Source organism: Rhinatrema bivittatum, chromosome 1, assembly GCF_901001135.1.
Source record: "Rhinatrema bivittatum chromosome 1, aRhiBiv1.1, whole genome shotgun sequence".
NCBI classification, from domain to species: domain Eukaryota; kingdom Metazoa; phylum Chordata; class Amphibia; order Gymnophiona; family Rhinatrematidae; genus Rhinatrema; species Rhinatrema bivittatum.
The window spans coordinates 652,012,429-652,031,022 of record NC_042615.1 but is presented as its reverse complement, the minus strand read 5'-3'; the positions used below and the strand labels follow the sequence as shown (position 1 = coordinate 652,031,022).

Sequence of the window (18,594 nt, the reverse complement as noted above, 5' to 3'; positions counted from 1 at the left end):
GAATCTCCAAAAAATGTTGACTTGAGGAGCAAAGAGCAGTGCAACGGCTTTAAAGTCTGTTTCTTGACTGTATAGTTTCTACTTTAGAGCTTGCTCCTTGGTTTCCTTTTAAAGTAACAATATAAGAAGTTGCCATACTGGGACAGCCAAGGGTCCATCAAGCCCAGCAACCTGTTTCTAACAGTGGCCAATCCAGAATACAAGTACCTGGTAAATACTCAAACAGTAAATAAACCACATGCTACTAATGCTAGTAATAATCAATGGCTATTCCCTAAGTCTAATTGATTAATAGCAGTTTATGGACTTCTCCTCCAGGAACTTGTCCAAACCTTTTTTTTAAAGCCAGGAACGCTAACTGCCTCTGGCAATGAATTTCAGAGCTTAATTGTGTATTGAGAAAAAAAGAATTTTACCCAATTTGTTTTAAATGTGCAACTTGCTTACTTCGGAGTGCCACCTAGCCCTTGTATTATCTGAAAGAATAAATAACCAATTCACATTTACCCATTCTAGACCTCTATCATATCCTCCCCCTCAGTTTTCTTTTCTCCAAGCTGAACAGCCCTAACCTCTTTAGCGTTTCCTCAAAGTACAGACTTCAAACAGTTGTATTACTTAATATAATCCTCAAAATATCAACTTGCCTTTTTCTGATCATATTATCTCTTATTGGTCATATTCCTAACTCTCATAAGAACATAAGAACATAAGAAAATGCCATACTGGGTCAGACCAAGGGTCCATCAAGCCCAGCATCCTGTTTCCAACAGTGGCCAATCCAGGCCATAAGAACCTGGCAAGTACCCAAAAACTAAGTCTATTCCATGTAACCATTGCTAATGGCAGTGGCTATTCTCTAAGTGAACTTAATAGCAGGTAATGGACTTCTCCTCCAAGAACTTATCCAATCCTTTTTTAAACACAGCTATACTAACTGCACGAACCACATTCTCTGGAAACAAATTCCAGAGTTTAATTGTGCGTTGAGTAAAAAAGAACTCTCTCAGATTAGTTTTAAATGTGCCCCATGCTAACTTCATGGAGTGCCCCCTAGTCTTTCTACTATCCGAAAGAGTAAATAACCGATTCACATCTACCCGTTCTAGACCTCTCATGATTTTAAACACCTCTATCATATCTCCCCTCAGTCGTCTCTTCTCCAAGCTGAAAAGTCCTAACCTCTTTAGTCTTTCCTCATAGGGGAGTTGTTCCATTCCCCTTATTTTGGTAGCCCTTCTCTGTACCTTCTCCATCGCAATTATATCTTTTTTGAGATGCGGCGACCAGAATTGTACACAGTATTCAAGGTGCGGTCTCACCATGGAGCGATACAGAGGCATTATGACATTTTCCGTTTTATTCATCATTCCTTTTCTAATAATTCCCAACATTCTGTTTGCTTTTTTGACTGCCGCAGCACACTGCACTGACGATTTCAATGTGTTATCCACTATGACACCTAGTTCTCTTTCTTGGGTTGTAGCACCTAATATGGAACCCAACATTGTGTAATTATAGCATGGGTTATTTTTCCCTATATGCATCACCTTGCACTTATCCACATTAAATTTCATCTGCCATTTGGATGCCCAATTTTCCAGTCTCACAAGGTCTTCCTGCAATTTATCACAATCTGCTTGTGATTTAACTACTCTGAACAATTTTGTGTCATCTGCAAATTTGATTATCTCACTCGTCGTATTTCTTTCCAGATCATTTATAAATATATTGAACAGTAAGGGTCCCAATACAGATCCCTGAGGCACTCCACTGTCCACTCCCTTCCACTGAGAAAATTGCCCATTCAATCCTACTCTCTGTTTCCTGTCTTTTAGCCAGTTTGCAATCCACGAAAGGACATCGCCACCTATCCCATGACTTTTTACTTTTCCTAGAAGCCTCTCATGAGGAACTTTGTCAAACGCCTTCTGAAAATCCAAGTATACTATATCTACCGGTTCACCTTTATCCACATGTTTATTAACTCCTTCAAAAAAGTGAAGCAGATTTGTGAGGCAAGACTTGCCCTGGGTAAAGCCATGCTGACTTTGTTCCATTAAACCATATCTTTCTATATGTTCTGTGATTTTGATGTTTAGAATACTTTCCACTATTTTTCCCTGGCACTGAAATCAGGCTAACCGGTCTGTAGTTTCCCGGATCGCCCCTGGAGCCCTTTTTAAATATTGGGGTTACATTTGCTATCCTCCAGTCTTCAGGTACAATGGATGATTTTAATGATAAGTTACAAATTTTTACTAATAGGTCTGAAATTTCATTTTTTAGTTCCTTCAGAACTCTGGGGTGTATACTATCTGGTCCAGGTGATTTACTACTCTTCAGTTTGTCAATCAGGCCTACCACATCTTCTAGGTTCACCGTGATTTGATTCAGTCCATCTGAATCATTACCCATGAAAACCTTCTCCATTACGGGTACCTCCCCAACATCCTCTTCAGTAAACACCGAAGCAAAGAAATCATTTAATCTTTCCGCGATGGCCTTATCTTCTCTAAGTGCCCCTTTAACCCCTCGATCATCTAACAGACCAACTGACTCCCTCACAGGCTTTCTGCTTCGGATATATTTAAAAAAGTTTTTACTGTGAGTTTTTGCCTCTACAGCCAACTTCTTTTCAAATTCTCTCTTAGCCTGTCTTATCAATGTCTTACATTTAACTTGCCAATGTTTATGCTTTATCCTATTTTCTTCTGTTGGATCCTTCTTCCAATTTTTGAATGAAGATCTTTTGGCTAAAATAGCTTCTTTCACCTCCCTTTTTAACCATGCCGGTAATCGTTTTGCCTTCTTTCCACCTTTCTTAATGTGTGGAATACATCTGGACTGTGCTTCTAGAATGGTATTTTTTAACAATGACCACGCCTCTTGGACAATTTTTACTTTTGTAGCTGCTCCTTTCAGTTTTTTTCTAACAATTTTTCTCATTTTATCAAAGTTTCCCTTTTGAAAGTTTAGCATGAGAGCCTTGGATTTGCACACTGTTCCTTTTCCAGTCATTAAATCAAATTTGATCATATTATGATCACTATTGCCAAGCGGCCCCACCACCAAGTCCTGTGCTCCACTGAGAATTAGATCTAAAATTGCTCCCTCTCTCGTCGGTTCCTGAACCAATTGCTCTATAAAGCTATCATTTATTCCATCCAGGAACGTTATCTCTCTAGTGTGACCCGATGATACATTTACCCAGTCTATATTGGGGTAATTGAAGTCTCCCATTATTACTGCACTACCAATTTGGTTAGCTTCCCTAATTTCTCTTAGCATTTCACTGTCCATCTCACCATCTTGACCAGGTGGACGGTAGTATACCCCTATCACTGTAGTCTTCCCTGACACACAAGGGATTTCTACCCATAAAGATTCAATTTTGTATTTAGTCTCATGCAGGATGTTTATCCTGTTGGACTCTATGCCATCCCGGACATTTCATTTCTTTCTTTTTTTATTTCTCATATTCGTGCATTTGCAATAAAAGATATATACTGTGCATTGTGGACATATCCCTATTTGGAATATGAAATTAAGAAGTGCTATGCTGGGACAGTCCAAAGGTGCAGCGAGCTCATCATCCTGTCTCCAACAGTGGCCAATCACAAATGTAGATCCAGTTTGTTGTTGCTCACTCCCAGGGATAAGTGGTGAATTTCCCCAGAATCAATGGTTTATAGCTTTTCCTCCAGGAACTTGATCATACCTCTCTTAAACTCAGCTATGCTAGTTGCATTGACCACATTCTCTAGCAACAAAATCCCATAGCTTGATTGTGCACTGAATGAAAAAAATACTTTCTCTGACTTGTTAGATTTAAGGAGTACCCTTTATAGTATTATTTGGAATGGTACCTAATTGTTCTCTATTTACCTGCTCCACCCCATTCATAATTTTATAAACCTCTACTATATCCCCTCTCATTCGTCTCTTCTCCAACCTCTCAATTGTTTCTTCTGCAAGCTGAAGAGCCCTAACCTATTTAGCCTTTCTTCATAAGGAAGCTATTCCATCCCCTGTACCATTATTGTTGCTTTTCTATGTTCCTTTTCTAATTCTGCAATATCTTTTATTGAGATGGGGTAACCAGAACTGCACACAATACCAATATGCCCTCATCTTAGGTAGGTATTTATAACTCTATAGGAGTCCCACCTAGTAACTCAAGGTGAGATTTAGATATTAGTGTAGGGGTTAGGGGCCACTTTGATATTCAAAATGAGACGTACGAACAGAACAATGCTCCCTTGTGAAGATTTGATGACCTTTGGAGTGAGGAAACTCACCCAAAGATGAGATTTGTGCAATGTTCTCTCAGCCTAGCTTGATGTTACCCAGGTAGAGAGTCCATCAAGCTAGGTTGAGAGAACATTGCACAAATCTCATCTTTGGGTGAGTTTCCTCACTCCGAAGGTCATCAAATCTTCCTTAAAATACTAGCTCTATGAGAGAAGGGACAGGTCCTGGTTTTACCCATTCTTCTCTAACCAAATCACTCAAAATCTTTCCAGTCTCCTAGATCTTTCCACATATTGTACACTGGTGGCACTCAAATCTGTTATTCTGGTTTTCAGGTTTTCATAATGAATATTCATGAGGCTTTAATGATACATTATCTCTATTTGTGGTCTACTAAGATTCATTATTGTGCAGTTGTTGAAACTACTGTACAAGTTGAATGAATAATTTCAGAACATTTTTACTCCCTTATAAAGGCTAAGTTAAAATAATGATAGCATAACTAAAGCTCACAAAGTAACAGTGTTCATTCCAAAACATTTTAATAGTTCTGTTGCTAAGACTATCAAACTAAACAAGACTTGTTTTCATAAAGTAGTTGTCCATCTTGTGCCAATGGAAGAAATCTTAAAAATATTCTAGGGCATCAGCACTGGAAGAAGATTATTTAATTAGTTCACCAGGGTTGATTTATTCTTTACCTTGAGATGGTATGAAAGAATTTCTGGAGAAGTTTAATGTCCCTTCCATGCTTTCAAAGTCTGCAGCTTGGTCCTCTTAGTGTGCTATGGCCTATATGGGCATTGAGAAAGCAGAGGTGTAACTCAGTTTATTACAGATAATTTAGAAGATCTTACTACATACTGTATCAATCACATCTGATTATAAACAAATATCCTTCTGCAAGGTATTCTTGTTATACAGTACCCTTTAACACATAACACATGGATACTGCTGATTTATTATATTGTTTTACCAGGAAACAGCTGAGAAGAAAGTGCAAGAGAAATTGAATTATCTGGCAGCAATTTTGGAAAACAGAAATGACGTGCAGCAACTGGAAACTGAGCTAGGAAGAGTGAAACAGACTGAGGACAAACTGAATGCAAGAATAATCAGACTTGAAAAACAGCTTTGGACAGAGGTGGAAAACATCAAGCGTGAATACCAAGCAGGTGAGCAGTTATCTCCTCTCCATAAAAAGTTCATTAACTATAGTGTCCAGAAATTGGAGATATTGCCTCTACAGCCGAATGTGTTACTGTAGGTGAGGCCTCACCAACAACCTGTACAATGGCATCATTTCCTTTTTTTCTACTGGTTGTGCCTTTCCCTATGCACCATTTCATACTGTTTTACTACCTTAAGATCAGACATGATCCCCCTAAGGTCCCTCTCCCTGTAGATGTATATCAGCGACTTTTCCCCTTCCCCCATCATGTACTGCTCTCCTTGGAATCTCTGCAACCCAAATGCATGAGTCAGCACTTTTTTTGCATTGAATCTTAATTACATGTTTTGTGTGTTTATGTATATATTAGTACATTCTATTTTACTGAATTATCGTGCAACACTTGACACTTTGTATACATCTTTAACTGAAAAAAGTAGTTGAGAAATGAAATGGAAGTGCAAACATTTGACCACTCTTCAAGCTTTTTTAGACCACTTCTAATTTTGTTACTACCTCTGGAGCATCCATTTTATTGCAGTGTCATCTGCAAAAATACAAGTTTTTCCTTCTCACTCCTCTGCAATATCACTCACAAGGATATTGAACAGAACCAACAGCAAGACAGATCCTGGAGGCACTCTACTAATCACTATCCCAAATATTAAATCAGCCCACTTGTGTGAAGTGAGAGAGCGTGCTATATCTTTGGCTGGTCCGAAGCTTTGGAATAAATTACCATCGGAGTTAAGAGTACAGCACGATGGAAAACAATTTCGGAAAGACTTAAAAACATGGCTGTTCCGGCAAGCCTATACAGAGGAATAGATGGCATATATTAATCTCGGATAAACAGCAGTCTTTTGGAATCGGCTTTTACTTAACTTATACTGTTCTTAAGCTTTTTAAATTGTAGTATTTTTATTCCTAAATCTGGGAATCTGTTTAGTTTTTAGAATGTAGTTCTTAATATTTTATAATATGACAAGATGTAATTTCATGTTCTCTCTTTCTTTGGTTTCTATTAGTTTGAATTGTTGTAAACCATTGAGATGGATTTTTTTCTAGTCATCGGTATATAAAACTGTTTTAAATAAAATAAGCCTTTGTGAGACTTACATCTTGGTGTCTCACAGAACACCTGTTATATGTAAACAACTTTTGCTTTCTCCAAGGACAAGCAGGATGTTAAGTGCTCACCAGCAGAGAATCCCTAGCTACAGACTGCCTCAAACAAAAGTGCTTTGTAAATCTCTTCCAAGTTTGCCACTACCATAGCCATGACTCAACTCTAGGTGTCTTGACATATATATCTACCAGATTCAAGCCTGCCTGAGAATAGCAGGAGGAGATGCAAGCTGCTAGTCAGTTGTAAAGAGTGCACTTGGCAACAGCATTTCCAGATCTGTTGGGGGTCAAATGAAACTAAAATCTGGGTGGACTTTCTATGTGCTTCAATTTTCTCGAGATAGAAGGCCAAGGATCTTTAGTTATCCAAAGTCAGAAACACTTGTTCAGTTTTGTGGCCTGGGAAAGAATGTTGGAAAGAAAATTGATTGGTTAAGGTAGAAGTCTAACACGACCTTAGACAGGGCCTCAAACTCATTAACTCTGAAGCCAAAATGACTGCCATAAAAAATATGACCTTTCAGGAGAGGTACATCAGCTCATAGTTTAGTGACTCAAGGGGAGACTTCATTATCTGGGTCAATACCACAATAAGGCCTCATGATACAGCACAAAGCTTGATGGGATGCTTTGCTTGAATTTTAGGCCATTTTGCCTTGCTTCCATCTCCTGGAGAAGTTGGGGAACTTTCTGTTCAGAGGATGCGCAAACAGATCTACCAAGGGTGTACTCCACTTGCAGAATTGTAGAGATTACTTACCTGATAATCTCGTTTTCCTTAGTGTATGCAGATGGACTCAAAACAAGTGGGTATAGTGTGCTCGTGCTAGCAGTTAGAGACGGATCTGACGTCAGCACGGGGTACATATACCCCCACAGGAAGTGCAGCAACTCAGTAATCTTCCTTGCAAATCTTTATGGACATATGTGTGACTGACCGATCAATTAAATGAACAGGATAACCCTGACTAATTGATAGTAGCTGGAGACCGCCAGTGTTCTCAACCGGGAGGCATTGACACCCGGCAGGGTGGACGCCCTATATAAGAAAGCATGGCTTACCTTGAGTCGGTGCATGCCCATGTATACTGGCAGCCGGGCGGGATGCTGAGTCCATCTGCATACACTAAGGAAAACGAGATTATCAGGTAAGTAATCTCTACATTTCCTAGCGTGTAGCAGATGGACTCAAAACAAGTGGGATGTACAAAAGCTACTCCCGGACTGGGCGGGAGGCTGCCCGAGGTCCGTTTAGGATTGCCCTCGCAAATGCTGTGTCCTCCCTGGCCTGGACGTCCAGACAATAGAATATGGAGAAGGTATGGAGGGAGGACCACATTGCCGCTTTACATATCTCTGCCAGTGACAGCATCCTAGTTTCTGCCCAGGAGGCCGCCTGCGCTCTGGTAGAGTGAGCCTTGACCCGTAGAGGCGGTGGTTTTCCTGCTTCTATGTAAGCCGCCTTGATAACTTCTTTGATCCAGCGGGCAATGGTTGCCCGTGAAGCCGCTTCTCCTTGCTTCTTCCCGCTGTGAAGGACGAACAGGTGGTCCGTCTTTCATACTGCTTCCGACATTTCCAGGTATCTGGACAGCAGCCTGCCGATATCGAGATGGCGCAGTATTCGACCTTCTTCCGACTTCTTCAAACCTTCCGTGGTTGGCAAGGATATGGTTTGGTTAAGGTGGAAGTGTGAGACTACTTTGGGTAAGAAGGAAGGAACCGTGCGAAGATGGATAGCCTTTGGAGTGACTCTGAGAAACGGATCACGGCAGGACAGCGCTTGTAGCTCTGAGATGCGGCGTGCTGAGCATACGGCCAGCAGGAACACCATCTTCAAGGTTAACAAACGGAGGGAAAGGCCTCGAAGGGGTCTGAAGGCGGGTCCTGCTAGAAATTCCAAAACTAGGTTGAGGTTCCACAGGGGCACTGGCCACTTCAGTGGCGGGCGAATGTGCTTGACTCCTTTCAGGAAACATGAAACGTCTGAGTGTGTGGCAATGCTGTTGCCTTCACTCCTGGGACCGTAGCAGGATAGCGCTGCCACCTGAACCTTGATGGAATTGAGGGACAGACCCTTCTGAAGTCCATCTTGCAGGAAATCCAAAATGATAGGGATTTTGGCGGCATGTGGATTGGTGCTGTGAGTGTTGCACCAGGCTTCAAATACTCTCCAGATCCTTATATAAGTTAGTGATGTGGAGAACTTGCGTGCTCGGAGGAGTGTGTCTATTACCGGCCCCGAGTATCCCCATTTCTTCAGTCGAGCCATTTCAATGGCCAGACCGTAAGAGAGAATTGAGCTGGATTCTCATGGAGGATGGGACCTTGTCTCAGCAGGTCCCTGTGTAGAGGCAGGGGTAGTGGACTCCCTGCCAGCAGTCTTCTCATGTCTGCGTACCAGGATCTTCTTGGCCAGTCCGGGGACACTAGAAGAACTAGGCCTCTGTGCCGCTGAATCTTGTGTATAATGGCGCCCAGCAGGGGCCATGGAGGAAAGGCATATAGCAGGATCCCCTGAGGCCATGGCTGTACTAGATCGTCGATCCCGTGAGAGAGAGGATCTCGTCTGCGACTGAATTATCTGGGTACTTGAGCATTGGACCTGTCCACTAGTAGGTCCATGCCTGTAGTCCCCCACTGATCCACAATCATCTGGAAAGCTGTGGGCGACAGCTGCCATACCCCCGGGTTTAGGCTTTCTCTGCTGAGGAAGTCTGCTGTGCTGTTGTCCTTCCTGGTGATGTGGACGGCGGAGATGTCCTGAAGATTCGCCTCCGCCCAAGTCATCAAGGGGGCTATTTCTAAGGATACCTGTCGGCTTCTGGTTCCGCCCTGTCGGTTGATGTATGCCACCGTGGTGGCATTGTCCGACATCACTCTGACTGCTCTGTTTCGAAGTCTGCGGGCAAATTGCAGGCAGGCTAACCTGACCACCCGTGCCTCTAGTCGGTTGATGTTCCACCACGACTCTTCTCTGTTCCACCGCCCCTGGGCGGTTAGCTCTTCGCAGTGTGCTCCCCAGCCGCTCAGGCTGGCATCTGCAGTGAGCAGGGTCCAGGTTGGGGAGGACATCCTTGACCCCCGGCTCATGTGGCCAGGCTCAGCCACCACCGTAACTGATTCCATACTCTGGCCGGTAGAGGTAGATGCACGGTGTAGTTCTGTAAACGTGGGCGCCACCAAGATAGGAGGGCACGCTGTAATGGTCTCATATGGGCCCGTGCCCATGGTATCACTTCCAGAGTGGAGGCCATTAGGCCGAGGACCTGTAGGTAATGCCAAGCTGTGGGCCGATTGGTGTTCAGCAGATTCTGCAAGCGATCCCGGAGTTTCGATTTCCTCCTGGAGGTCAGGCTGATCTTGTCTTCCCGGGTGTTGAATCGGACACCCAGGTATTCCAGCGACTGCGAAGGCTATAAGGAACTCTTGTTTATGTTGACTACCCATCCTAGGCTTTCCAGAAGAGATATAACTCTGTTGGTTGCCCGGTGGCTCTCCTCCGGTGACTTTGCCCTGATCAGCCAATCGTCTAAGTAGGGATGGACGAGAATGCCTTCCTTCCTGAGTGACGCCGCCACCACTACTATTACCTTGGTAAAGGTTCGTGGCGCGGTGGGGCTAACCCGAAGGGTAGAGCCCGGAACTGAAAGTGCTCATCCAGGACTTTGAAGTGTAAGTAACGCTGGTGATCCCGATGAATAGGGATATGCAGATAGGCCTCTGAGAGATCCAGGGATGTGAGATACTCCCCTGGCTGTATTGCACTTCGGACTGACCGCAGAGTTTCCATGCGAAATCTTGGGACCCGTAAGTGCTGGTTGACAGACTTGAGGTCCAGGACGGGCCTGAAGGTGCCCCCCCTTCTAGGGGACAATGAAATAAATGGAGTAATGCCCAAAATTTGTGTCCCATGCAGGCACTGGGATTATGGCTTTTAGGGACAGGAGTCTCTCTAAGGTAGCTGCCAGCGCCGCCCTCTTGAGGGGCGGACAAGGCGATTCCACAAACTTGTCCGGAGGGAGATGAAGGAAGTCCGGGTAATACCCTTCCCGGACAATGGCGAGGACCCACTGGTCTGAAGTAATCTCGACCCACCTGCGGTAAAATAGGGTTAGCCTGCCCCCTAATGGCCTCTTCCCCCAGATGGGTTGGCTGATTCTCATTGTGGGGTGTGGCCGGGACCCGACCCCGGGCCGGTTCCCCTCTTGTTGTGTCTGGTCCGAAAGGATTGGTAGCGAGCCCTGTAAGGATTGAAGCGTTGAGAGCTTCTACCTCTGGATGGTCTAGGAAAAGGGCGCTGGGTCCTCCTTGACCTGTCTTCGGGTAGACGGGGTAATGGAGATGCGCCCCATTTATTAGCCAGCTTCTCGAGGTCGCTGCCGAACAGGAGGGATCCCTTAAAGGGCATTCTTGTAAGGCGAGTCTTGGAGGAGGAGTCAGCCGACCAATTTCGGAGCCAGAGGTGTCTTCTGGCTGCCACTGAGGATGATACTCCCTTGGCTGCTGTCTGAACTAGGTCAGAGGCAGCGTCAGTGAGGAACGAGAGGGCTGATTCCATTTCTTCTCCCGGGGTGTTGTTCCTGGCTTGTGATAAGCAGGAGCGCGTCACCACGGTGCAGCAGGTCGCAATTCGTAGGGACATGGCTGCCACCTCAAAGGCGTGTTTCAGAATAGCGTCCATGCGCCGGTCATGTGCATCCTTGAGGGCCGCCCCTCCCTCCACCGGAATGGTGGTGCGCTTCACAATTGCGCTAACTATGGCGTCTACCATCGGGCACGCCAGCAGCTCCTTGGTTGCCGGGTCTAGGGGGTACATGCTAGACAAAACCCGACCCCCTTTGAATGAAGCGTCTGGCGCATTCCATTCCAGATCGATTAACTGCTGTGCTGCTTGTAAGAGAGGAAAATGGTGAGCCGTGGGACGCAGGCCCTCTAGCAGGGGGTTCATTCTAGGTTCCCCTGGGGTGCCCTGGCCTGGGATAGCCAGCTCCAACAGGCATTGAGAGACAAGGTCTGGAAGATCCTCCTTAGGAAAGAAGCGTCTCATGGTTCTATCCCCGAGGGGAGTTCTCCCTCCTCGGGGGGCTCGCCCTCTTCTTCAGAATAATCCGAGTCCCCATAAGTGGGGCTTCCGGGTGGCCATGCATAGGCCTTGAGGGTCCCGGGGCAGGGTCATCCGGTACGTACGGGTCCGGTCGGGGATCAGACTGCATCTTGACGAAGGCATGAATCCCTTTGAATAATTCCACCCAGGAGAGGGAAGCAGGTTCTAACCCTAGGGGCACCAGGTCTGTGGGATTCTCTGGCTGCTCATTGCGGCCTGCTAGGTTCGGGGTGTTCCCTGAGGAACTGGCAGTCAAACTGGGCTGAGACTGGCCCTGGCCTGGAACTCCCAGGGCCTCCTCACATTGGGCACATAGGGAGTCTGCTTCCTCGCTCTGTGTCGCTCTGAGGTGGCATGCTGAGCAGAGGCCTAGAGCTCTTATGCCTGAGTCTGGAGGTGCCGGCTCTGCGGCCGCATGGGCTCTCATACGCTCCATCGCGTCTGATCTCCTCTCAATGAGTGCTTATGAACGTGCGCTTATAAACGTGTGTGTATTAATATGCACGTATCAGCGTGCGCCTATCAGCGTGCGCCTATCAGCGTGCGCCTAGCAACGTGCGCCTAGCAACGTGTGCGTATCTGCGTGCGCGTATCAGCGTGCGCGTATGAACGTAAGCATGCGCGTATCTCAAGCAATGGGCGCCCAAACCTCTTTCGGGTGCCTAACTTACGTGCCCGTCGCCCCGCTTAGATTGAGGCAGCGAACCAGGGCTGGCGACGGCAAGCAGGCAAAATGGCGACCTCCTTGGCAGGCTGCCACGTAGGCAGACCCTGCTAATCCTCGCTCTTCGGAGACCAGTAAGTAAAGATGTACACCTTACCTGATCTTCGGCGCTTCCTGGCTGCGACCCGGGCGGTCTCCCGCTGAGGGGGGAGAGGGTAACTACCGTCACCGCCGCGCTCGAGGAAGTGCACCCGCTGCCTCTAAGCCGCGCCCGAACTCGTCTCGCTCGGGGGCCAAGTCCTCACCGGGACCGAGGCTGCCTCTATGCCGTGCCCGAGCCCTTCTCACTCGGGGGCTAGGTCCCTGCCGCGATCCGGCCACTGGACCGAGGTGCTCACCTCCGAGGGACCACAGAACTCACCTCGGGAAACTCAACTGGGGGAGGGACCCGAGGGTATCACTGCAGGAGTGCGGGGCTCGTCTTCAGGTAGGATTTCTTCTACGAATTTAGTCGTTATAATTTAGAAAAACGCTCAGCGAGCGTAAGGGAGCTCCAAACTGCTTTGGAGATGGAAATTACTGAGTTGCTGCACTTCCTGTGGGGTATATGTACCCTGTGCTGACGTCAGATCCGTCTCCAACTGCTAGCACGAGCACACTATACCCATTTGTTTTGAGTCCATCTGCTACACGCTAGGAAATGTCTGGTTTGCTACTATTCTATCCAGAGACCATTTGTGAAGTTTCATGATCCGATTCAATCTGTCAGAACATTCTTTCATCTCCCACCAGGGTCATAGACCTCAGGACCACGCCATGATAAATTGTCCAGTTCAACATCTGAACACTTTCCTGACCAGGAGGTATGAACTTATTCCTCTCTGCTTATTGATGTTGAACATCACTACTTGATTTTCTGAATAAGGACAACTTTGTTAGCTATCCAATCTTTAAAAGCCTTTACAGCATATCACATTGCCCTTAGCTCCAGGAAATGTATCTGATGAAGTCTTTCTTCAGCAGACCATAAGACCTTGAGTGTGAAGTTCCTTTAGGTGAGCTCCCCAGCCCAGGTTGGATGCATTGGTGGTTAGGACAATTTAGAAATGTGACAGCAGAAAAAGACCATATGGCCTATCTAGTCTACCCATCCACACCAACCAATTAAGCTTTATAATCCCTACTACTCCCTCATAAATCTCCTGTGTTTATCCCATGCTTTCTTGGATTCAGATACTGTTCTTGTCTCTAGTACCTCCACAGTGATGCTATTCCATATATTCACTACCCTCTCTATAAAGCACAATAGATTACTTCTGAGTCTACCCCCTTTCACCTTCATCCCATGACCCCTCATCTTAGAACATTTCTGTTGAAAGAGGCCTACCTCCTACGCATATAAACCTTAGAGATATTAAATCAGCCACCAGTACAGGGAGTCCTTGAGTTGCTGGGTGATGCGAATGCTGACTCAGAGATACTGAGTGGCTAGAGTCCACTGTGATCTTGGGGTCCATTGAGATTGTCTCATATGAAGATGTGCCAGAAGAGTGACATGTATTATTGATGCCCTGAGGCCCAATCTCATGTCCCGTGCTGATGTCTTTTGACTCATTCTTATCTCTTCCACTGTGGATAACAATGTGGTGATCCATTGCTATGGAAAAAAGGATTTTGCTCTAGTCTTAACTAACAGAGCTCCTATATATTCCAACTGAGATGACGGGCTCAAACGAGATTGAGGTAATTTATGATGTACCCCTAACAACTCTAACACCTGAATGGTTTTGCTCATTGATTCTACAGCACCTTACTAAGATGTGCTCATGACCAGTCAATCAAACAGGTAGAGATATACATGCACCCCCAATTTGCATAAATGTGCAGCCACTACTACATTACATTTTGTGAACATCTGTGGTGCTGATGCCAAGCCAAAGGGCAGCATGCAATATCGGAGGTGGTGTTTTCATACTACAAATCTGAGAAATTTCCTGCAACCTGGGAATATCTATCTGGTTGGCAGCTCTTAGATTCAGGAAGCATAGCCAGTCCCCTTTTTCTCGAAAAGGGATTACAGCACCAAGGAAAATTATCCTGAATTTTTCCTTTACCAGGAATCTGTACAAAACCCTCAGGGCTAAGAAGCAATAGAGTCCCCCCTGTTCTCTTTGGGATCAGGAGATATTTGATTTACAAACACTACCCTCTTTATCCTAGTGGATTTGACCATGTTGGCCTCCAAGGGCAGGCCCGGTGCAACCAGGTGTGCATATCGTGCAGTTGCACAGAGCGGCACACCCAGAGGGGTGTCCGGCCATTTTTAATGTGCTCGCGGGGCTCTCAACCCTGTGAGGAGGAAGAAAACAGTGCCAGTGGCGCATATTTATGACATACCAGCAGGGATCCCCAGCTCCATGTGTAGGAAGAAGGTTGCAGTGGTGGCAAGAATTTCTGATAAGTTTGCTGAGCTCCCAACTCCTGTGAGCAGGAAGACAGAGGCAACAGCGGCATAGGTTTATGACATATCCATTGGGTGGGGCACATGCCCCATGGGAAGATGACAACAGTGGCAGCAGCTGAAATTATGGCATCCCGGCGGGGATTCCATACCTTGCAGGTAAAAATACAACCCTCAGGCCAGCGCTGGAATATGATGTTCCCACACCCTGTGGACAGAAAAAAAAAAAGAAGAGACCCAGTGGGTGGAGTGTAAAGGAAGGGAAATTAAATTGGGGTGAGAGTGAAAGGGAAGGCTTGGGAGGAGAGAGGATGGTCTAAGTGAGATAGGGTTTGGAATGTAAGTGAGATAGGGTTTGGAATGTAAAGGGGGTGAATGAGAAGGAAGGAGAGGGAGAGGAGGGATAGGGAAAAGGAAGAGGAGGTAAGTGAGTGTGTGACAGGAGAGGGAAGGAAAGAAAGAGAAGGGGTATGTGAGAAGAAAAGGAAGCAAGAGGAATGGGCGAGTGTGCATGTGTGTGTATGAGAGCATGTGAGTGTGTGATCGAGCTTGTGTGTGTGTGATAGAGATAGTGCGCATGTGAGTATGAGCAAGCTTTTGTATGTGACAGCATATGAGAGAGCGTGACCAAGTTGTGTGTGTGAGAGAATGAACATATGTGTTAAAAAGTATGTTTATATGAGAGTGGACAAAGTTTGTGTGTAACCCCCTTATTCCCCTACTACTCCAGGCCAATTTCAGAGAGACAGGAAATCAAAAGTTCCCTGGAATGAAAAATAGGAAAAATTGTTTTTATCCTTATTGGTTTTAATTATTGGATGTTATTTGATGTGTCTGCCATTTTCACATTTTATTTTTTTTTATGGTAAATCTGTTTTTTTATTGTTTTATATAAAACATGAACATCAACAAAGCATAACATATGGTACATAATGTTGTCTGTTACATACCATTCACTCTTAAGCTTCTAAGATCAACCTTTCCTCCCCCTGTGCCCCCGTGGGCCAATCCCTTTCCCCCCCCCCAAGTACACCAAAGGTACCTTTGCAAACATTCAAGACAACAATGCAAGTAAAGTAATACAAGAACACCATGAAATCCCAATATCAGACGTCCATGCAATTAAGAAAGAGACTTTTCGAGTCTTGTGGTAGAGTGTGGATGTACGGGAGCCAAACTGCATTGATAGCTCTCCGAGTCTGGATTGGCAAATGACCACTTGCCAGAGTTTCCATGGTTAGGAGATTGATTATGGACAAGCGCCAGTATGTGAAGGAGGGTCCCTCCAGTGACCTCTAAACCACCATGTTAGCCTTGCAAGCTAACAAGTAGACTTTGGTAATCCAAAGAAGCTCACCCTTTTTGCCTTTGATGTGTCGGGGAAAAGCCCCAAAAAGAGCCACAAGTGGGGAAAATGGGATCCGGAAGCCCACAACATTATTAGCAAAGCGATAGATCTTTATCCAAAAAATTTGAATGACTGGACAACCCCACAGAGAATGGCCCAAGTGTGCTCCCCCTAGATTACACTTGATACACGTATCAGAGTGGAAACTCCCGCTCTATATGCTTGATGTGGAGACATATGCATTCGGTATATGAGTTTATACTGAGTTTCTCTGAGAAGCGTGTTGCATGTTGTCTTTCTCGTCATGGTAAAGGCCTTCCTTAGCGTTGCGACGGGCAGGGGGCGCCCAAGCTCCTCCTGCCATTTCACCTGTGCCTTTTCCAGGGTCCAGCACTTATAAGCAGTCTCCATCTGTCGGTAGAAATAAGAAATTGAATGCTTCCTAGGGCTGTCGGGATCAAACCAGGTCTTCAAGAGTTGCCACTTTGGGTCTGAAAAGGAGGGCAGGCCCAGCGATCGCACATAATGCCGGGCTTGCAAGTATTGAAAATGATCAGTGGGAGTAGAAAGAACAAAGCTCCGGAAAGCGCATAGGGTCCCCATCTGCGTACATCAGCTGCCCAATGCATATGAGCCGAGAGCGTTCCCATGATCGAAATCTGGATGAATCCGAATCCGCTGGAAACGCTGGGTTGCCACAAAGCGGGAGAAGTGGTGATACCCTGTCCGGCAACGAAGCTTTCCGCATGAGCCATTTCCAGGTCTGTCGCAGCAGGCGCAGGAGCAAATCCGATCTAATTGCAGAGGAGATGGAAGTGATATGGGACGTGTAATACATAACATGGCAAAATAGGAGTGAGCAGTTGAGCTTCGAAAGGAGTGTCCGAAAAAAATTGCGTGCCCAAGATCCAATCTCCAATGTGTCTCAGATTGATCGCATGATTGTAAAGTTTTAAATCAGGAAAGCCCAGTCCGCCCACCGATAGGGGTTTCATCAACAATTGTAGTGCAGTCCTCGGGCGTTTCCCCCACCACAAAAATTTAGTTACTACTCTCTGGAAGTGAGCAATGGTAACTCGCGTAAGCAGAAGAGGGAGAACACTTAGCACATAGAGCCACCTGGGTAACACCGTCATTTTCAATAAATGTATGCGTCCAATAAGTGAAAGAGGAAGGGGTAGCCAAGCAGACAGGGATCGTTCCGCTTTTTGTTGTAAAGGGGACACATTCATTTCATACAGATTGTCAAGGAATTTGGGAACCCAGACTCCCAGATATTTAATATGGTCGCCTGCCCATTTTAAAGGGAATTCCCCACCCCATGAGATACAGTTAGCCGGCCCTATAACCATAGCCTCAGATTTATCCAGATTCAATCGGAGACCAGCATGAATGCCATACTCCTCAATAACCTGAAGAGCCACAGGGAGAGAACTGGTAGGATTTGTCAGGTGGAGCAGGAGATCGTCTGCAAAAGCTGCCGATTTAAACGTCGCCCGTCCCATCTGAATCCCCTCTATGCTCTGGTTCTCCTCCAAGATGCGCAATAAGGGGGTCCAAGGAAAGAACGAACAAGAGGGGAGCTAGAGGACATCCCTGTCTGGTGCCACGCGCCAGTGTGAAATCCTGTGATAATTCCCCATTCACCCAGATGTTAGCTCGGGGATGATCATAAAGAGTTTGAAGAAAGGATATAAAGGGATATAAAGGGACCATGGAAACCATAGTGGTTCAGTGTTTCAAAGAGGAAAGCCCAATTTACCCTATCGAAAGCCTTTTCGGCATCGAAGCTTATTAGTAGGGAACTCAATTGCATTTTTATGAAGAATGGTAATGTTTGTTTTTCCATTGTTGCTCTGCATGTACAGGCTGGCTTGTTGTGGGTTCCAGTTCAGTTCTTCTCAGCACAATTCTGTTTATACTTTCTGATCTCTTTATTCTGTATTTGGTGAGGGTCCGTGCTCTGCATATTTGACTGAGGTAAGATATTTAGGTGAGCTTTTTTCTGACAGTTTCTATGTAGGGATATATAGCAGCCTGGTTTCCTAATGAGTTTTATTGGTGTTCTAGGGCCTGGTGTAATGTGTGCAGTGTTGCCTTTTCATAGATAAGATAGTAAGGGGGGTTGTTTTTGATATGGGAGGTTTACTGTAATGTAATGGTAATTTTGTTTGTTCATAGCTTTGTGAAGCCCAAGCTCACACCCAATGCGCATTACAAAAAGGCTAATTTCATAGGAGCTCCAAGTGTCTTTTTTGCAGTTTTCCGATTGGCACCACAGGAGCACATGTAAATATAATATGCATGTTTCATTATTGCCTCAGAAGACTGTACTTTTGGATGTTTTTTCATGTAAAATTTGTTATAAATGCATAATTTGTGTATTTCTGTAAAGGGTGCGAGACTGTGTATGTGTGTGTTGGTGGGGGGGGGGGGGGGGGGGCATGTTTACAAGGCTGTA

At 45.5% G+C, this 18,594-nt stretch overlaps 1 protein-coding gene across 1 annotated transcript in view; it reads left to right on the top strand.

Moving 5' to 3' along the window:
- Positions 1 to 18,594, top strand: part of FAM81B (family with sequence similarity 81 member B) — a 222,653-nt gene that overhangs the window by 189,023 nt on the left and 15,036 nt on the right. The window contains exon 9 of the mRNA XM_029573123.1: positions 5,234 to 5,429. Coding sequence (XP_029428983.1) covers positions 5,234 to 5,429 — 196 coding nt within the window. The remainder of the gene's footprint in view (positions 1 to 5,233; positions 5,430 to 18,594) is intronic.